Here is a 21,909-nt window from a genome sequence, read left to right on the forward strand (position 1 = left end):
TAGTAGATCGAATAAAAAGTGTTTCATAATGAAGTCACTTCATGTCAGTAAAACATGTTTAGTCTTTTTGTCTGATATCACATTATTCTGTTAATTGGTTTAGAAATTAGAAAAGAAATTCTCTGTGGGACTGATTTTTTTTGCACCATTTTTAATTTTTTCTCTAATTTTGTTCATGAGTTGTTTTATTATTCCGTTTTTTTTTTCAACACAGACTGAATCATTTTGTTAATATTAATAAAAATGTTTGAAAAATTGCTTTATTAAAAACACCATCTGTTAAAAAGTCGAATTTGATCAAGTGTGAAGTAGCCTGGGAATTAAAACCCTCCTCGTCAGCAATCAAATCAATTTTATTTGAATACAGACGATTCCTTTACAGGTTATATTTATTTTCTGCTTCAGCACAATCCATGGTTGATTAAGTATTGTGCTTTGAAGTTGTGTGTGTCAATCTGTCTTTATAATATGCTCATTCGAAAAATAATAGAAATGTTTCCTGGAGAAACTATCACCTATGATCAAACGGATAAACGTGGGAAATTACTGCTGTTAAAGGAACTAATCGTACTCAAAGGTGGGTTTCAATCCACTTCTCTTCTGCCTTGACAGATTTTTTTTTTTTTTTTTTGCATTCAGATTCTAGTCCATATCGGCTTTTTGACAGAGGAGTCTGGAGACGTGTTCAGTCCCAAAGTCCTGAAGGGAGGTCCTTTAGGTGAGATGGTGCAGTGGGCCGACATTGTCACAGCTCTACACGTTCTTGGACATAACGTCAAGATCTCAGTTTCTCTGAAGGAGCTGCATGGGTAAGCTCCAATCTTTATTTCTCCAACCCTAGTATTTTTTCAGATCTGTTTAAGCCATTTTTCCATCAAAATAAGTGGGATCAGCTCCTAAGACTACGATTAAAATTGATTTAAGAAATCAAATCAAATCAAATCAGTGTTACTTTTATTCTTGGTAGGAACTTCCTTAGTCTGTGGAACACAGAGCAGAGACAAACAATCATTTGCATAGTTAATTCAACACACATACACTCAGTTAGATACAGACAAAATAATAATGAAAAAACAAGAAGAAGAAAAAGAAAGGTTCATTGGAAGGTTTTTTCCATCGTTCTTGGCCCCACACACACACGTGGCCGTAAGTGTGTCTGTTATTTTTTTCGTGCTGTTTTAGCCTGAGGGCCCCTTTTTAGCTTCTGCACATCCTGTCCTCTTGCCGCTCTCTGAATCCTGCTGGAAAATGGGCTTGTCACTCTTCACTATAAACACAAGGGCCTTGGGCACGTGTGTGTGTGTGCCTTGTCAGAGTCGTGGCAACACCATGCCAAATGCTGAACATGGTTGTTCAGATTCTGCTCAGCGCTTTTTTTTAAATCAGGGATTTTTTTTTTACTAAGTGCTTCCTAACACAGATATGTCCAAAACTGTTTAGGATGATTTAAAGTCATGAGCATCTTCATGTTCTGTAATTTTGCAAATTGAATTCAAAGCGCTTTCCTGGAATATACCATCCCCTATGGGAAATTATAAAAAATAAAATAAAAAAATGCTTCTTTTAATGTAACTATGTTTAATACACAATTTAAGAAACTCCAGGACTTACCAGACTTAAAATAAAATACATGAACCTTCAAAAACTGATCCAAAATAATGAAACAATCACCTTTCTATTGGGCACTGAAGGACTTTTTTATATATTTCATCTGCTGTTTAGTGTTTGCTTGAGAAAAATGGTTGCAACCTTGCAAGTATCTTATGTGATGTGGAGTCAGGAAGATGCTCTGTTGTCTTTGCCACTGAGGATTACCTTTCACCTTTCTTTATGATTCTGTTCTCCTACAAGGTTAGATATTTTTCTCTTTTTGTCTTGCTTTCACACTGTGTATCTATGTCAAGCAAAGAGGACTTTACTAAAACAAACAGGGGAACCCCCCCCCCCCCCCCCAAAAAAAAAAAAATAGTTGTGAAAGTTTTAGAGTGAAAGTAAAAGACAAATTTAAGGCAAAGCCTCTTTAGGAAAGTTGTTCCACACTGAAATATTTTTGAACAGGGGCCCGAAATGACCAGTACCAGTTTGTGAGACAGTTGGTACCGGATCACAGAGGAAAATAACACAACCTGCTTTTTTTTGTTTTGTTTATAATTCGATGCTGAAGAGAGTTTTGTTTTGGAAAACTACTTAATTATCCCTACCACATTCGACTCATTCCTGTCAAGTCACTAAGTTGACCAACTGCGCCAACCACTAAATTAAAACCTCCAAGCTAGCATAGTTTCTTAAAAATGAATGTATTTGAAAAGTTTCTTTTTGCAGAAAGGATCCAGTGAGGAAACACAAGAAACTTTGACTTCAAAATAAAACAAATTTGGATTTAACAGACAAAAACCAGGAGTCTTTACTCCAAATATGGATTTATCGTTTACTCCCACAGACCATAATAAAAATGCATACTATTATGTAACCAACTGTCTAATATCACCATGATGCTACTGATAAAGTTGTTCAAACGGTAAAATTACCAGTATGTTAATTGATTATATTCAGAAAACTAGAACGTAGTTGTCTTTTTTTTATTTTTGGATTAAGAGTTGGACGAGGCTGAAGTTTCTACATTAAAACTTATGGGTTAAAGGAAAATCTAAATTGCATTTCTGTCAGTCACATTTAAAATCACCAATATTTAGTGTACAAGTAAAGTTTAAACCAGCTGCAGATATTTTACAGAGGATGAAGATAAACGTTAGCTTCAAAAGTTAAGGGAAACCAGATGATAATGAAAACAGTTCTGAACACTAAAGCTGTTTTAACTTTGTTATATCCAAGAGAAAGGATGTGAAATTGGTTCCAATCTATAATTTTTACTGTTAACATTAGTAATACTGATAAATGTAAAATGGCCCTGTTATTTAGCATTTGATTATATTTTGTTGAGAAAAAACAGCCTTGATAAGTCGGAATAGCCCACTTTGACCAAAAATGTTTTGCTGTGAAGAAGGATCTACTTTGATAACAATTGCCAAGGGAGATCAGTGTGGTGGTGAAACTGGAGTAAGGGTGCTTCTACCTGCCATACCATTATCTACTCCGACTAATTGTCGTCATGATGTACTGAGCTGCAGTTTTTCTCCTCTGGAAAGGTTGGAAAATTATCTTAAAAACTATTTTCACTACAAGGTAGTATTATAAATCACCACTTTTTCTCCTAATTCGTTCAGACCGGAAGGAGGTGTCTCACTGTTGCATCAATGTGTTGTTACAGACAGCATCCCTACATCACTGCATCAGCTTAAGGGACAACAATCTGGCTGTTAGAATGTTCTTCTTTTGTCTCACCTAGACTCTTCACGTAGCTTTTTTCCCACTCATAACATGGGGAAGAATAAATCACAAAACCCCTTACAACAGTGCATTTTAAAATGGTTCATTAGGGTGTTGGGGTGTACAGTGGTGGCAGAAGTGGGACCTATTAAATGATGTCGTATTTACAAAAACTGCTTTTGTTGTAGAATGTTGAATAGGATATTACAGAAAGGTGTTTTTGTGTGTGAAGCAGTTTTCTATGAGGTAAATATATCCCTCCACCAAATACAGCATTCTAATCATGTCAGAATTTGTCTATTGTCTATTTTCTGCACCAAACAAGAAGACCATTCAATGAATGGTCTATTTTTGTTAGTTCCAGTTTCCAAATGGTTTTAATTTTTAATTAAGACTTTAAATTTACAAGAAAGAAGTCATACATTTACGACAAATAAAGGCATAAATTAAAGAGAAAAAACACCAAAGTTGTCTGTTTACCGGAGCCGTGCTCAAAGATGAAAGATGTGGAGCATTTTGTGAAGCATAAATAACATCCATTATAAAAAAGTTAAGAGAAATGGAAGACTAGTACTCTTAACGCTTTGTATTGTCTTTAACTACACTCCAACCCTTTTTTTGAACATAGGCTTAAATAAAATCTTTTGACTTAGTTTAAACTTCCCGGGCTTGGACAGCGGATCCTGCTTCGGGGAGGGATCACCCAATGAGTGACAGCTCTTCAGCTGCGAGCCATAGTCTGTGAGTTGGGCGCGGCTCACGGCTCACTCCTGCCACATATTTTGCTAATTTTAAAAACAAAATGCTGAGAGTTATGGGATAATATAATGGAAAAAAAGGAGTCCACCATGTCAGAAGGTTCTCCGACGCTGAATTTATGGCATAAAATTACATTGAAGCTTTGGCGAGCCAGCTTGCTGGTCACAGCTCACAGCATGAGTCGAGACGTACGTCAACACAGTCTTTTCATTGAACGTGGTCGCTTGAACGTGCGCTTGAACGTGCGCAGGGAGCAGTGTGAATGTAGCTTTAGGGTTGTCAACATTTTGAAAAAAGACTTTTGTGTGAAGGCAATTCTGGATTAGCAGAAGACAGAGAGAAAAATAAACAATTGTTTAAATTGACTTGTGAAGGGTTAGTTAACTGTCCAGTATTTACACCACCTTCACCCTACAGAAGCTGGATAAGCTCCAGTAACCCCGTGACCCTAAACAGTAAGCACTAGGTATAGTAAAATATGGGTTGATAATTCCCTATTCTTTAAGAATCTCATTTGTTAAATTTGTAATTTGCTTGTCCTACACAATGTGTTTGTTATATTTATTGCTGTTTTCTCGCCAATTTTCTTATGAAGTATATTTCTGGTAATAAGTAGGTCTTCCTGGTTATCATTATCAAAACATAGGCTTCTAACAAGCCTGGGACCACCATTAATATTAATTTCAAAAGTAATATTAAGTCTTTTTGTGCCCATCATTCTGAATACATCCTTGTATCTTTAAATCAGCAAAACCAAGAATACTTCTCCCTATCTCCCACACACTTTGAAATCGACACATCATTATGTGGGTTGTGCTCCCACAGATTCCCTCAGGCTTGCATCTATTTACATTCCCCAACCTTCTCTCTTACGTCCAGGCTTTAGAAAGGGTTTCACTGAGTGACCTGCTGTGGTTCTTATACAGGGAAGGCGGTTGATATGCTCAGGGTTCCTTTTGATTGACATCCAAGCAACGCTGGGAATATAGTTACTGCAGGAGTCAAGCTGTTGCTTGGCATCACATAATTGCCTCTGATTGGCAATGCTTATTCTCTGAGGTGGCTTTGTTTAAGTCTGTTTTGCTGCTTTTCTGTTTACCATTCTGCTCAGATATGTCTGTTTTGTACACGTGGTGCTTATAGTGAGATTTCTTTCACCGTAGAAATAGCTTACTGCAGCTTCTTTTCAACCAATCTATCTAACCCTGACGATCAATCTGTATAATTTATTCCTATGTTTGTTTGTACTTGTTTAAAGTTTTAACCCCTTATTGTCTCCTTGCTCATTATTATTATTCTTTTTTGCATATTTCTATTTTGTGCACCTTCCCAATTGATATTAACTGTTTTGAATTCCGCCACTGTGGTGGGGGAATTCAATGCAGATCATTGATCCACAGATCAATGTGGATCAACATTCCACATTTTTTCCATAGTAGCTTGCCGTTGATGCCTAAAAAGCTACAAGATGATCGATAAAAATCCCAGCGACAAGTTTACGTTTGTTTCTGATATTAAATGAGCTTGTATTTTTTAAATTCAAGATGGTGGCCTCTTCCCGAAGTCAAAGGTTGACAAAAATACAAAGGTGGTTGTAGACTTACGCTATACCCCCCTTTTACTCTACAAGCCCTGCCTTTTTGACTAAAATCTACACCTGACAGTAATGGTAAAGACTACACTTGACGGTGTGTCTTTAAAAAAAAAAAAACAACAACCTCGAATTAAGGGGAGATTGAAATATGTTTGGTAAAAATTGTGTTGCATTGTAGTCTAAAAACTTTTCTACAAACCGTTGACTGTACATAGAGAACTGGACAGAGCAGGTGTGACATCACATACAGAAAAGGCCTTAGCTTTGACTCCTGCAGAATGAAACCAATTCAGTCGCCACTTTCAGCGATAGGGCCATCGCCATGTTGGAGCCAGAAGGCAGTGGCTGGTCGGAGTGGTCGGAGTCAACGTTTCTAGGTTAACTATTGTCGCCAATCAGGAATAAGCTTGTTGGACGTCAACACCCCTACTACTGAAAGGGACAATTTCAGAGGCTCAAGATTTCATTTACAAATACTGCTTTTAATAATGTTTAAATACTTAAAAAATCTTGTGTAGCTCATTTCTTAATATTTGTCAATAATGAAACTAATATGACTCAAAACTTGGGGGGCAAAGTAGCCCCCCTTGTTCCCCTGTAGCTCCGCCCCTGGAACTACTGGAACTACATAAAAAATTATTTATCTTGATTACAAATCATTATTTGCAAGATCAACTAAGCAAGGTATCAGAAAATCTGATGAAATAAACATCTGATCACACTTCTAGCACAATTATTTTACTCTGGTATGAGAAAAGCAGAAAGAAGAGCCATGTAGAAGTATAATGAAAAGAAAAGAAAGAAGAGCAGTCTGCTTGGAACAAGGAAAGGGAGACTGAAGCTCCATTTCACAACTTTTCTGTCACCTGGCTGATGCTGGCATGAGCACAGCAAGGGGTAGAGCTCACTGCTCAGGGTCAAAGACAGCTGTCACTTCTGCTTCAAGATCTCCTCTCATCTTCTCCAAGTGCTCCGCAGGTAATTAGCTTGCAATCGAGCATGACATCACACACCTCAGGAGCGAGGAACCGCAGGAGGGGGGAAAAATAAAGCGGCTGAATGGTGTCAAAGAGAAATCTCTAAAAGCAGAGAGGAGAAATTTGGGAATAAACACTTTTAAATAATATATTTTTAATTCTATATAATCTATACATGTAACTCTCAACTACTTTCTAACATTGAATCTCTCTGTGACATCATCCATCTGATATATTTTTGACATCTTGTTGTCCTGCTGAGTGCAGAATACAGTATAAATTACCACCACATTTTTATTTCTTAGTATAAAGATCTGTCATGTGACGAGCGACCAATAGAATTAGTTAAGAATTCACCTATCCTAAACAGTGAAAGTGATAAACCAAGTAGAAATTGAGACTTTTGGTAAGGTAAGGCAAGAAATGTGAAAATCAAAAGCAATCTCTTTCTTTTAAGCTCTAACCAAAAGCCATTTCAAAATCCAAAACTTCCCCAGAAGCGCTGATGCACTACCAGCCTGCAGCTTTCTGACTGATGCTTCACCGGTTGAAGATGAAAAGCAAAAAAAACACGCATTGTTAAAAATAGCCAGAGTAAGCCATCAGTCAGATGAAATCATGGGGATTTGTCTTTTATATAAGAGTAGAATATTGACTAAATACTGATGTTTTTATATTATAGTGAAGCAGTTTAGTGTGTCTTTAAGGCTGTTATTTATTTATTTATTGGAATTTAAGTTGTTTTTTCTGAGCCATTTGTTTTTTTGGTAAATGAAAAACACAGTCTAGTTTTCTAGCCGCTTAAACGTGGTTTGAAATTTAATGTGTTTTTCCATTAAAGAGGTAAGAATTAGCACTTGACTTCGCCACTGATGCTTTTCCTGATATAATTTCATGAACTGTTTACATGTGAACTTTGAGCCACAGAAAAAGCAGAGTTTTTCCCCTCCACCTGTGATTTTCCTGTCTCAAGTGGGCCATTAGAGTGACAGACCCTTTTGCCAGACAGGTTCTCCTCCCAGCCATGTCACTCCTCTCATTCTGTGTGAGTTCCTCTCCTGCTGTCCTGCAACCTGCAGTAAAGTCCTAACTCCCAGTTATAATAAACTTTTATGTCCCTCCCCAGTGGATGTCTGGGCCCTTGTGTTTGGAAGCAAAGAAGATTTACTGGGTTGTCTATTTTTCTCATTTGTCTCTGTAGTCTCTCTTCCCCTAAACTGTTAAGTTGCCATGGTTCTGGTGACCAGCTGTGAAACAGAGAAATTGTGTGCAGTGTTGGTTGTCAAGTGGTGTAAATTTATGCAACCCACATGCCTTTATTCTCTCTTTTGAGAATTTCTTTCTGAGACTGTTTCCTTTGTTAAATGTGTTTATAATGTTTAGCCATAATGTATTTTTTTGTAGAGGGACTACAGATAGAATTTAGCTAACAAGCTACAATCTGGTGCAAGCATCTTTGCATTTTAAGCTTAATGTATTTGCACGCTGTCCCGATAAATTATTAACTAAACTGAACTAAACTAAACGTTCCCTCACACTCTCCTTAGCCGAGGATGTTTGACAATACTTGGATTCCACTTTTGGGTTGAAATCATATTGACTTTGTGAGTGTTCAAATGTCTTCTGCTATACAATGTTATTTTACAAAACCAAGAAACAGGTAACTGTATTTGGCAGACATCCAAGAAAGAGCCTCAGGTATGAAGAACTTGACAGCACCAGGCACTGACATTATACACCCAAACTGGCTTAAGAAACCCACTGCACTCTTTTCTCTTGGCAGCACAAATGAACCAGCTGCTAAAAGATGGCACTCACCCCCAATGACTAAAGGAAGTGCAAAAGATTCTGATATGGAGTGATCCCTCAAAGGGGGTAGTACCATCGAACTACCGGCCAATAATCTAACTTTCTCCAACATGGAAGCTCATGTCAAACACGTGGATCACTGAATGCTTGGAGCTGTACAACATCAACATGACTCTAAGAGCCTTCATAGTAAACTCAATGAAGTTGTGGAAAACCACCCTTGAAGCCAATGCAAGCCACTTGCACAAGTGTCCATCAAATGTGGGACATAACAAGGTGACACTCTGTCTCCACTGCTGTTCTGCATAGGTCTGAACCCCCTCAGCCAAATAATCAACAAGACTGGCTATGGATACTGACTCAGAAATCGGGCCACCATCAGTCACCTCCTCTGAGGATGACATCAAGCTATACGATAAGAGCAAGCGCGACATTGACTCGGATCCATACCACCAGGAGCTACAGTACTGACATTGGGATGTCATTTGGGTTCAAGAATTGTAATTGGATGTTGACAAATAGAGGCAAGGTAGTCCACACAGAAGAGGTCTCATTCCCAGAAGGAACAATAACAGACAATGAGTACAGTTACAATTACCTTGAAATTCCAAAGCCAAATGGCAACCTGGAGCAGGCAACAAGGAAAGCTGCAACCCACAAGTAAGGCAAGTCCTGAGAAGCCAGCTGAATTGCAAAAACAAGACCTAGGCAATAAACAGTTACACACTGCCAGTCATCACGTACCCTGCAGGAATAATAAGATGGTCAAAGGAAGAGATACAGATCACGGATGTTAAGACACAAAAGTTCCTCATCATATCACCCAACCATATCTGAAGTGGCTGATATCAAGAAGTCCTACCAACGGCTAGAAAAGGCTGGCCTACAGGACAGCACTGAAGCACTCATCCTGGCAGCTCAGGAACAAGTCCTGAGCACCAGAGCAATAGAGGCTCAGATCTACCACACCTCACAAGACCCAAGATGTAGGCCGTGCAAAGAGGGGCCTGATACAACCCAGCACATAACTGCAGGGTGTAAAGGCCCGTACACACCGGGACGAATATTCGCCAGGCGTTATTCGCCAGCGTTTTTCGCCACGTTTTTTGTGTTCACACCCAGGCGATTTTCGCTGACGATGAGTGGAGTGAACATGCAATTTCATTCCCTGACATTAGATGGCGCTTAATGTAAAACAGAAATACTCCTGTACACAAGGTGGCGCTGCGCAACTTTACGCTTCTTAAAGTCGCTTTTCACTCAGAAGAAGAGAGCAAGTATTTACACGCTTGTCAGAACCAAACAAAGAAAACATGAATATTTCAAGCACCAGTAGCTCCAACTGGTGCTTGGTTCGGGGATATTTTAGAATGTCCGTCATTATTGCTTCGCGGCTGTGTAGACGCTACTTGGCGTCTATCTTCTTCACTGGTATGTGTGCTCAGCAAGGCAGTTTTGTGTTTGAGCGCCCCCAAGTTGTGTTTTACTGTAACTTCAGAAGCTCCAGACACGTGAGCAAAAGCGCCATTCTCATTGGTCGAGTAGATTTCGACGCGACGCGTCGAAAAAAAAAAACGAACCCGAGGCGTTTTTTTTTTGACGCTTTAACGCGTGGCGTTTTTTCGCGTCGGTGTGCACACTCTCGTTGGTGCCCTTTGTTTAGTCACGAGGCGTTAAACGTCGGCGAAAATCGCCGGCGAAATTCGTCCCGGTGTGAACAGGCCTTCAGATGCTGGCAGGGAAACCATACATGGAGCGCCACAACAAAGTGGCTGGAATAAAACACAGAAACATGTATGCACAATATGGACTGGGAACACCAATTTCAAAATGGGAAATGGCAAACCAACCAGACATTTTAGTGGTGACTAAAGAAAAATGAATTAAGAATATGGCAGTACCAAGTGATGATGACACAAGAAACTGAAGAAATACCAGGGACTCGGAGAAGAAGTGGAAAAGGCATGGAAAGTGAAGATGACAGTAGTGCCCGTGGTAATTGGAGCCCTCGGGGCAGTAACCCCGAAACTGGAGGAGTGGCTGCAGCAGATCCCTGGAAAGACCTCATCTCAGTCCAGAAAAGCGCGGTGCTAGGAACAGCTAAGACACTGTGCAGGACCCTAAAGCTCCCACAGGCATGTTATGTGAAAGCTGTAGTGAACCATCATCAATGTATAATGTCTGTTTTATGTCTAATTGCTTTGGTATGACTGTCGAGGAGCCAGAACATTAGGTCCTCATTTTCCTCTCAAATCTGTCCAAATTGACTCTCATTTGGCAACCAAACTATAATGAAACTACCCAGCATTCTCTGACTCACCAACACTGAGCCAAATTGGTTAAGGAGAAGATATGGTTGGCACTCTTTCAAGAAAAGGTTTAAAATTCCATTGTTATTTAAGTCGAGACTATGCACCTTAGACTGGGAAATGGAAGACCTTGTCAATGTTTGGAGACATTTTCTTTACTTTAAAAAAAATGCAATTTGTAGTTTGTCACATACAGTTGAAGCTCAAAGACAAATAGCCATTAGTGGGAAAAACACTATAAAGATAGTACTAAGGGCAAGAATTTAATTGATTTTCAACCTTTTTTCATAAAGATTATTAGATAAAATTTAATCTTTTGTGTTTACCTCGGAAGGCTTAAGAATAATGAGGATAATATGTGGCATTTCATCAGTTTTCACCCAGTTGCTCAAAACAGGCTCCCTAATTCATTCTAATCCTGTTACTCTTCTCTTAAAGTTTCTCTGGATTTACATATATCCAATTAAGCCTCTGAGCAGCAGCGGCTTCAGTGGATCTGCGAGGAGCAGCCGCACTTTCTGCTCTCCGTCACTGTAATACATCTGCTCTCATATTAATGCATGTCAGCATTACACTATGAAAACCAGCACAGCCCATAATTCCAGCCTAAACTCCAAGTGCGAAATGTTGCTCATGAAAAATGCACCTGAAGCACTGGTAAGTAAAAGGATGCACACTCACATTTCAGAGTCACGGAATGAATCTGCAGCATGTCATTAAGCCTAACTCCTGCATTTTACAGGTATTATGGTCTATGGGGGGTAAAGTTGGTGTGTTTAGTCGAGCCAGTAGCAAGGTTCCAGCTGCGCGTGCTTTGCAACAATATAAATAGATTGCTTGACCCAAAAACGTCTGAGCAGGTATTTATTTAAAGCATAGGTATAAACAACCCTTTTGATTAGTACAGCAGTGACTGATTCATTTCACCAACCTAAGTTACATAACAGAAGTTGATGAGCAGTAAAGCTATTTTATTCTTTAAAGCAGTGATTCCAGACCAGTTTAATGTCAGACAGTATTTTCGCAAACCGGTTCAAACAGGGACAAAGTTGGCGTTTAATTTTTTAACGTTTTTCAAAAAAAAAGTCATAATAAATTGCTACTACATGAAATATACTTTAAAAAATGTAAACTGTGTAGGGATTTTATAGATGATGAAGATTAAATGAAACACAGTTTTTAATTTATAGAAGTTGTTTCTAATTTGAAAAAAATTCAATAAAGGTAACTTTAAAAAATTTTTTTCATACAAGGTGATTTTAACCGTGAAAACTCATTTCAGGCTAAGATTATCTTTCAGGACAAATAAATCTTGATTTATTATGATTTACATGTGCTTAAGTTTCCTAACAGGTAACCAGTCGATTCATATCATAAGTTCTGATTGATGATCCGATTCAATTTTGATTTTGGGTCATTTAGAACGATCTGGTTTACTGACCTAAGACTTCAAACAGAGACAAATACCTGGGTACTGAACAGTGCGGGTGAAGTTTTCCAGATTCCTTGTATTTCTTGCAAGATAATCAAGTGTAAATAAAATTTTTGTACAAAAAAGTTAACAAGAAATAATGGCTTGATCGTTTTTTGCTGCCATAGCATGTGTGTTATCGGCTGTGATGCACTTAGTCGTTTTTACGTTATAATAAAATATACCTACTGAACCTCAAAATTGTGTTTTTCAATATCAATAAAAATGGATTTATGTCATTTTGAAACGACTTTATAATGGTATATGTCAGTTTAAATTGATTAACAACTTGCCTTTCGATTAACAAATTGCCTTAGATCTATCTGGTTAAATCGATATATTACTTATTCGTTACTCCCCTAATCTGCATTTACTGGAAAAAAAATAAATTATGTTGACTTAATTTGTTATAGTACCGGCCTAAGGAAAAATCTAATTTCACCCCTGTGTAGGACCCATAAATATGTCATGTGGGTGTTCCCGTGAATGTCAACGTGGAGGCTAACTTCAGCCATGTCCAACTCTTAACCCTGGTGCTATCCTAGGCACTTTGACATTGGGAGTGAGGTCATCTAGACCCCACAAGATAATGCACTGAACTCTTTTCTTCAGTGATTTTTGATCTTCCCTAGTTTCCATGGATTACATGAAATCCTCTCCACCTTTATCCACCTTTGTCTGGTAGGGATAACACGTCAATGGTCATATTGACCCCATAGGATAGCACAAGGGTCATGGTGTGACAGATAAATACCATTGACAATAACGAGTCAAGGGCACAGATTGTTAGAAATTGTACGGTAGCAGCTCAGGCACTCAGCAAAGGCTGTTGACATGGGCCGGGGGCCCTTCGATGAATGGACATCAATCTGGCGATCCCGGCCACTATGGTACCTGTATATAAAAGGGGAGATTGCGTTGATGTGTTGATACTCTTTATCCGATGAAGACTCCTGCTGTGGTTGGATCGCTTGGACCTTTGTTGTCTTGGGCACTGGGGCTTTGCCTCTGCTGGGTTTCTTGCAAGGCATGTTGTCTAAATATTTGTAAATGTTGACAAGATTTTAATGTGTGCTTAAAATCTGAGTTGTGAATGACCAGTGGTGCAGAATGGGCCGTTTTTTATATATCCCTGGGCTACCGGGCGACTGGCGGCCGGTGGCACTTGTTATGGATGGCCACCATCTGCACATTTACAAATTGTGTAGACAGAGTTACTGCCAGCCAGCAATCCAGCCGCCATCCCCCTGTGGCCGTCCAGCTGTTGCCCGATTCCATCCCCGCCTGACTGACTGTCACCTGACTGCCACCGTCTGTATTCATGACCACGCCAATGATTTTCAAAAAGTTGGGTAGCACCAGCTGATCTTGAAGATTCTGCAGATGCCTCCCCATCGCCGTTGACAGTCACATATGTGATGTAGCATTAAAGTGGGCATGTGAAGAGGTGAACGACAACATGCTTCAAGAGTAAGTCATAGATGGGTGTGGTTGACAGCATCCGGTGTATCCAAAATACAACTTTATACAGAATCAGAAAATAACAAAATAGAAATCTTTTTTTTTACAGTATACATTTTTTGTCTGTGGCCTGGTACCAAGCAAAGGTTGGGGACCACTGCTTCAAAGGATCACCTTATTCAGATGCTCAGCAGGTTTTGCGCCTTTCTCTGGTCATAACTACTCTGATAAAGCTAAAGCTAAATACAAGGAATAAAATAAACATACTTGGAAAGGGGGTCCATGGAACACTGACAAGGCTTCCTTGAACAACAAACAGAAGACGCAATAACCAAGGGGAAAATTGTGTTGACATCATGCAAAATACCAAAGAGGTAAGATGAAACTGCAAGAACGTGTTACTAACTAGTAGGAAAGAAAAGAAAAACAAAAGCAAAAGATGACATTTAATCAAATAATATAATCAGAACTGACAAAATAAAAGTAAGATCTGATGATTCATACTGGACCCCTTATGACAAATTAAAAAAAACATTCCCAGTGGGTTTTTTAAATTATTATGATGTTTTTAACTAAATCCCACAACCTAAATATCTTAAAAACCCATAATTCATGTCTATCTGAAGTAGCTCCGCCCTCGATCCCCCTTTCTGCAAGCTGTTTCTTGCATGAGTGAAGAGCTTGACACAAGGGGATCACAGTTGACACCGACTGACATTCTCAGAATTGGTGAAAATGGTTCAATTCATTTGCACAGCTAATAAAATCAAATGCCAGAAATAAAGTGACAACTCCCACATAATTTTCCAAATACGTACAGCCAGTGCTTAACTTCTTTCTTGGCGGCATGTAGTCTGAGGACAGGTTAAGATTAGGATTGCGGCCAGTTTCGATGTTAAGTCAATGGTAAAGACGCATTCTGAGGTTGAGCGGTGCGATTTGAGCGATGGATGCAGGGCAAAGGTCTGGCAGCAGTGCGGTGCGATTTGGTACCCGTCTGAACCATCTGAACCAAAACTCCTAACAGTACCTGTCCTGGCTACTGTTGGGTGAAGGCAGGTTTACCCTGGATAGTCTGTCAAAAGGCAGATGGAGCTGGAGCGATCACTATGCCGGCTCCTGGGAAGAGAGCTGGTGGCCAGACCCATAGCGGAATGAAGAACGAGCCTGCTCAGACCTCATGAATATCATGATATTTTTCTTATTTTCATTGAGGCAATAATAAAAAAGGTCCCCTGATTTTCTGCTTGTTTTTATTTTTACCCTCTCTGCTTAACGCGGGACAGCAAACCTTCAAGCTCCGTCAGAGAGAGAACACAAATGTGGAAAGCACATTTAGGACTTTAACTTACAGTTTAATTTTAAATATACGCGGGCAATGCAGGAATGTGCCGTCTTCTCTTCTCTCTCACCTGAGCTTGTGCACGCTGGACGGGGCAGATCAGTGAGTTTGTGCAATATGCATGCGGTACTGGGTCGTTGTGACATCACAACAGCTCATTAATTCAAATCGAGCATCTTTGCGACAGTTTGATTGACAGCAATTTAAAAGGAGAACTACTGAAATGCAATGAAGAAACAGCAAATTAAAAGAAATGATGTTAAAAATAAAAAGAGACGCTGCTAAAAAAAAGATTGCAAATAAAAAAGTCACAACAGAAGTGAATTATCTGGGATTGTTTTTGCACATACACCACCTTGAGAAGGAGAAAAAAACAACAGGAGTATAAATTGGAAAACAAACGAGAACGTAAGTGAAGATGTTAGTGGACAAAGTCACTGTGTGTATGTTTTTATGTGTCGTATGGTTAGGCCATTTAGGCCTATTTGAATATAACCTGAAAGATGCCGGGTTATTGTTAGCGCCACCTCTCATCGAGTGGAGAATGGGGTTCTGTAGCGTTACTCCAATATGCAGCAAAACGCAGTTCCATGCACCACCTCACAGACCCACCCAGAGCAGTGTCTACCCCAGGCAAACACAACTAACAGGTACTGAGGAACTTGAACAAAAATACACCAGAGTGGAAACAACTGTACGTTAAATACTTCAGTTGTTTACTGTGGTTGTTGTTGTTTGTTTCATTAATGATCATACTAACAATGATTTAAGGCTTTTGTAACAATAGTCAACTTCATTTTGTCTGTTTTTCTATCCAGTTTTATTTTCTGTTTTTTATCCTGTTTTTTCTATCCTGTTTTATTATGTCTTATTGATGTTTTATCTCTATGTTTATTCATGTTTTACTCTGTTAAATTCTTATTGATATTTTATTCTGGGTTTTTTTTACTTTTATTTTTTAACCTTGTACAGTGATCTTGGGTGACCTGAAAGGTGTTTGAAATAAAATGTATTATTATTATTTTTAGAGTTATTTGGAAGAACGTGAAGTGTTTTTTTCATTTGCAGCATTTTATTTTTATTTTTAGCTGTTTGTAGTGTTTCTTTTATTTCCAACATCTTTCCTTTTTATTTGCTGTGGAGTTACCCTCTGAAAAGTGTCACAGTGTTGACAACAGTTTTTGTTGCATCTGCTGTTAAAACATCTGAAAAAACCTTTAATATCAAGAATGTGAAAGTATACCAGAAAAAAAATATACAAATGAGAGAATTTTGAGGAAGTAAGATGTATGGACATATTTCTTATTTTTTTTAAAGTAAAACCAATCTAGATTTACACAGCAGGATGTTAATTAACATTCATTCCATGAAAATGTGTCCATTTGGACATGATTGTCATTTTTTACCAAAATATTTCCTTTTTTAATATGTTCTAAGTTATTGGGAATGTGTTTAAGTTTAAAAAAATAATATTTTCCCATCTCAGGCATTATTTTGTTTTTATAAATTTTCCTTATTTCTAGTTGTGGTTGAAGTAAATTTCCTTTTTACTTTTGAATATGGTGATTTTTGAACATGGTGGTTTTACTTTTGGTCCCCATCCGTCCTGATTGTGTTCACCTGTGTCTCGTCTTATCTATGTGTATTTAAGCCTTGTCTTTCCCTTTCTCCTATACTGGTCCAAATTATGCTGTTCCTCTGTTTTGTGAAGTTAGCTGTTTCCCCTGTTTCGAGTTTCTTAGTTATACTTTTCCTGCATTGCAGTGGTTTTTGGTTTTTAGATTGTTTAAGTTAAAATCCTTGTTCGCCTGGAACTCCTGCCTCCTCCTCTCTGTGCTTGGGTGCTTCCCCCAACCCCCACCGTAACATCTTGTAGTTTAGCTATACATTTCAGCTATTTCGGTTCTTTATTTGATAAAGTTTGAAATATCCAATAAATTTCATTCCACTTCATGATTGTGTTCCAATTGTTGATGGTTCTTCACAAAAAATGTTTTATATCTTAATGTTTGCAGCCTGAAACGTGGTGTTACGGGGATGAGGCGTTACTCGGGGACAAAACTAAAACTACTTTAAATAACAACTTATAGTAATATTAAACATAAAAAGCATTGCTATCAAAAGAGTAACAATAAAACTTTAGATTCATGTAAAAATCATTGACTTTTTATAATAGTAGTTTGGAATGTAAACTTTAATTTAGGTCATGAGGGACATGACAAAATTGATTGTGTATGTTGGAAAACAAATATTATTTCTAATTAAAACAAATAATTTCATTATTTTTGAAAAGAAGTATTAAAATTTTTCATTTCATTGTATATATTAAGCTGTTTGAAAATAAACCTTGATGACCAATTATATTAAATACAGCTTAGTAAGAGAGGGACACAAATTGTCACATTTTCGTAGAATGACTTTAATAACCAAGCCATTTTTTTTACCTTCCACCTGCAACTTTTGCATTCCAATCACCTTCTTCTTTTTAAAAAAAGAAAAATAGAGCATGTCATACTGTGAAGGGATGGTGCTTTTGTCACACCCCAGCATCACAGCTTCTTCTCTAATGATTGTATTATACTCTTAATTGTATTCAGTGGTAATTGTTTACCTTTCTTTAATGAATACCTGAGAGGCTAGCTGTGAGACATTTAGCCAGCATGATTTATGCTAATACACTCGTGAGTTGAATATGGGATTTTCTATTGCCTTTTGTACACAGCATATTGATGATTAGTTATTCGCATTTCTTTTTCCTTTAAAATGGGCTTTAACATTTTTCATATTGAAAGAGATTTTAAGATCTTTACTAACAGAGTTTTAATGAGTTCAGGTGGACTGCTTTGTATAGAAAACGGTGGATGTTATGGAAAAAAATCTCTGTTGTTTGGAGGAAGCACTGAATTCCCAGGGGGTGTACTCTTTGACTGATGAAACTAGTGCTTGAAGCCCCGTTGCCTTTCACACTCTTGCTCATTATTCCAGCTGCTAATAGGAAAGCAGACAGCGTAATGGTTTCCAAAGGGCTGCAGCTCAGCCTAGACATGTTCACCAACCAACGGAAGATCGATAGTCCTTTATTATTGTGTGTGTTTGCATGGATGTTTGGCTGTGGTAAGTGAAAAACTGTAAGGTTGTGAACTGTAAGGCACTCACAAAAAGATCATGGTTTGAAAACACCAAAAATACTTTCAACAAACCTTGAATGTATCTTTTCAGTACTTTCTCATATTTCTTTTTCTTTTTAAGTTCCACTCCAATCATCTATTGATCTGTTTTAAAAGCATTCCTAGTAGTTTTTTTTTTATTATTATGGTTATGCTGTTTTAAGCTAAAGTTAAATAAAAACCTGTGTTGTTTTCTGCAGCGCAGCAGTAGTTCATTAGAAATTCGCCTTTGAGTTGTGGGCGGGACTGTTGGCATAGAGCAACCCTGCCCCCACTTCCTATCACCCATAACCGATCTGTTTGCACTCCCTCCCACTAGGTTACAGCCCCTCACACCCACATCCAAACATTAGCTGTGCAACAAAAGTGGCGAGCAATATTATAGGTATCCAGACGTACAGTTTTGAGCCAGATGCCAGCTCAGACGAGGAACACGAAAACGTACATGGATCTAATCGTGTATGTAAAAAATATGATCTTTTTTAAACAACATTTTTTCATTTGATCCTTATCCAGACTGATTTTACGAAAGAATGTTCAGAAATGCAATTTTAAGCTATGTTTGTAACATTTGAGTGTGTGGACAGGCCCCGCCCCTTCTAGATTTGTATTACATCTGAACCTGACCGTAATGATAAACATCCAGCAAAGTGTTGCTTTATCATGGTTTTACCCCCCCCCCCCTTCTATAATCACCCTCTTATCCCCCCTCTCTAACATCCCTCTCTCTTATTCCCTCCTTTCCTTTTCCGTCCGGTCCAACACAAAAGATTTTGATTAAAATGAATAAAGTTTGGCCTCATATTACAAAAGGGGTTTATTCAGACATACCTCTGGATTGTCAGAAGATTCATAACCCCTGTTGTTAAAGTAAAATATGTCCAACACAAGAGGCCTTCAGCTTTCATCTGTTTGCCCAGTTGTTGGACAGGACAAGTTGATTAAAAAAAAAATGCAATTTTAAGCTCAATTTTCATTACGTATGTTCTCCATCGTCAGACCCCCCCCCCCCACACACACACACACACATACACACAAAAACATGTTATAAACAATAAAAACATAGTTTTATTCAAAGTGGGTCTTAGACATCACTTATAAATGACAGTTGTGCTTTTTTAGGCTTCTTCTTCTCATCTGATCATGCTCAGAATTTAAAAGAATAGTATATCTATTAACAGTGTTTGAGAGAAAGCCATTTATCTCATCAAAGACTGCAGACTATAGAACCCAAAGCTTTTTTTTATGCAATCTTTCTTGAGAACTCCTAAGAGGGGCCAGTAATAACAATGTTTAATTTCCTGCTTTGGTTCTCTCACAGACAGTGAATCGAAAGAGTCTGGGCTCGGTAGAAATGTTTTTGTAACCTTCTCTAGCCTCATCAGCATTTATGTCTTTTTTAAATTCCTTGGAAGTGTTCTTTTATTCATTCTTTGTAATATTTCACCTCAGTAAAGTGCACGAGGTGTGGCAGACGTGGCACTGTTACTCTGTCCTCACAGATTTCAAGTAACTCACTGTTCTGGTCTGTTGTGAATGTAATGTAGTCAACGTCTGTCATTATTGTTTGAACTTTCTTACGTAACTGCAAGCTTTTTTTTTTAATTCCCTGGTATCACATATTTCTCAGAAACATCCATTTGTCTTCCAAACCTACTTAATCCCTTGCAGGAGCCTATCCCAGCAGTACGCCACACACTCACATTTACACCTAAGAGTCACCAGTTAACCATGAAGCATGTTTTTGGACTGTAGGAGCATGGGGTGATTTTTGCGCCATAGTTCCAAGCACAACACTCACTGTTTTGAACGTAAAGTAAAAAAAAAAAAAAATGTGTTTGCTCAAAAAATTATTTTGCACTTGAAACAGAATAATGCACTTAAAACTAAAAAAAAAAGTGCAAACATGACAGTTTTACTCTCATCACTAGACTGACACTACAACTGTCACTCGAGAGAAATTCTCTCTCTTCTGCCAATGAAACAGAACAAGACACTACATTCTAAATGTTCCATGAAAGCCAGCCAATCAGACATGGACATGAAGGTTGATGCTGATTGGTCAGAAATTGTTTCAATCACGCACAAAACCTGATCCAGTGTATGAGCTAACATGGTGGAATCCTAGGATTCCTGCTATTCCTTTTATAAGGGCTCCCTCCTCATTCACAGATCACATTTGCAGATGACATTGTTCTTCAGGTTGCTTGTGGGTGATTAGGTTGATTTCTTCAACTGGTTAAAGAGACTAAGCTAGTTTGTATGTGCAATATTTGTTAACAAAGTTTATTAAAAAAAGAAAACTAAACTAGATATGTCTTTGAGGGTTCTTACTTTTCCAGGTAACCTTGTCTTAAAGTAAAATCATGATATCTGGACTTAAAATCTTTCTTGAAACGTTTGAGCATTTATTCTAGTGGCTTCATTGGTTGGAAGCCTGGATTCAGTCAGATTTCTTACAGTCAGACATTAAATTAAATGTGAAAATGGAAAGGATGAGGTTAATGATAATCTAGAAGTATGGGGTAGATAAAAAAATGTATTATAGTAATTAAAAAGTTATGATTGTGTAAGAGGTGAGATTTGGTGACCACATCAAGACAAGAGGAAGATCAGACCTTTATTGTCTAAATCAAAAGCATAAAAACAATTCTACCTTCACTGGTATCAGGAAAGTGCACTCATAGGGCCCTATGGGGTGCTTAAGGACCTGCCCTTTTTGCCTCGCAATAAAAAAAAAGTATTAATATAACTAAATTCCTGTTAGAGATACATGGCAAAAAATCGTTGCTACAAAATCCCGCCGGTATTTTATTCATAGCCATTTTCTTCAAATACAGGGGTTCTGAGCTGCTTTACGGTTCCACTCAGACTCAGGGCTGCCAGAGAGAGAAAGATAACAAGATAAACTGCTGCTCCACAGAGACCTAAAGAGACGTGACAGTGAAGCATCTTGAACCTATGAGTTCGGGTCTAAATAGTTGCCATCCACTGTTTCAACTATCTCAAATATGGTTATAATCAGGCTCATGGCTCACAGAGTGCATTTCTACTTTAGCCAGACGTCTGAGCAAGGTGCATCTAGTCAAAACAACGTAGATCATCCTGGGACAGGAGGTTTGGTACTAAGTTCAAAATAAAACATCGGGTGAAATTTTAAAATAAATTGACTACATTTATAGCTGGTTCATAGCTTTCTCACTACAGGTTTGACACTGCGATAAATTAATCTGTTAATATTTTCTGATTAGATTTGCCTTCTATAAATTCTGCATTATTCTGTTTCAGAATCGTTTGTGTTAAAATCCTTCCAATCACAACAAAAGCCTGTGATAAAGGATAAGATGCAGAAGAGAGTTTATCTGGCTGTAAATCCACATTTAGAACAGGAGTCACATTGGGTGCAGCTGTGAGGAACTGGAGGTGCAGGAAACTGGGCTTGAGGCAAAAATGGAAAGATTTAGTAAATAAACTTAAACAGGACAATAACTGTGGAAAAACAAAACGGAGATAAAGTAGATGACCTGACAATGTAGAACTGAAAACTACACATAATTCACAGAAATGAAGACACATGTAGATGATTAACATGAATCTGGAGTGATTGACACCACTGAAAAACCAAACTTAACCACAGAATCCTCACAGCTACAGTATGAGAATAACATATTAATAATGATTCCAATATTTTGG

General features: G+C 38.1%; 1 protein-coding gene across 1 annotated transcript in view; it reads left to right on the plus strand.

The window, feature by feature from the left end:
• mgat5b (alpha-1,6-mannosylglycoprotein 6-beta-N-acetylglucosaminyltransferase B) overlaps nucleotides 1-21,909 on the plus strand; it is a 91,884-nt gene that overhangs the window by 34,212 nt on the left and 35,763 nt on the right. The window contains exon 8 of the mRNA XM_023957678.2: nucleotides 640-809. Within this exon, the coding sequence (XP_023813446.1) occupies nucleotides 640-809 (170 nt within the window). The remainder of the gene's footprint in view (nucleotides 1-639; nucleotides 810-21,909) is intronic.

The sequence above is a fragment of the Oryzias latipes genome, chromosome 8 (genome assembly GCF_053564925.1).
Source record: "Oryzias latipes strain Hd-rR chromosome 8, Olatipes_Hd-rR_3.1".
NCBI lineage: Eukaryota > Metazoa > Chordata > Actinopteri > Beloniformes > Adrianichthyidae > Oryzias > Oryzias latipes.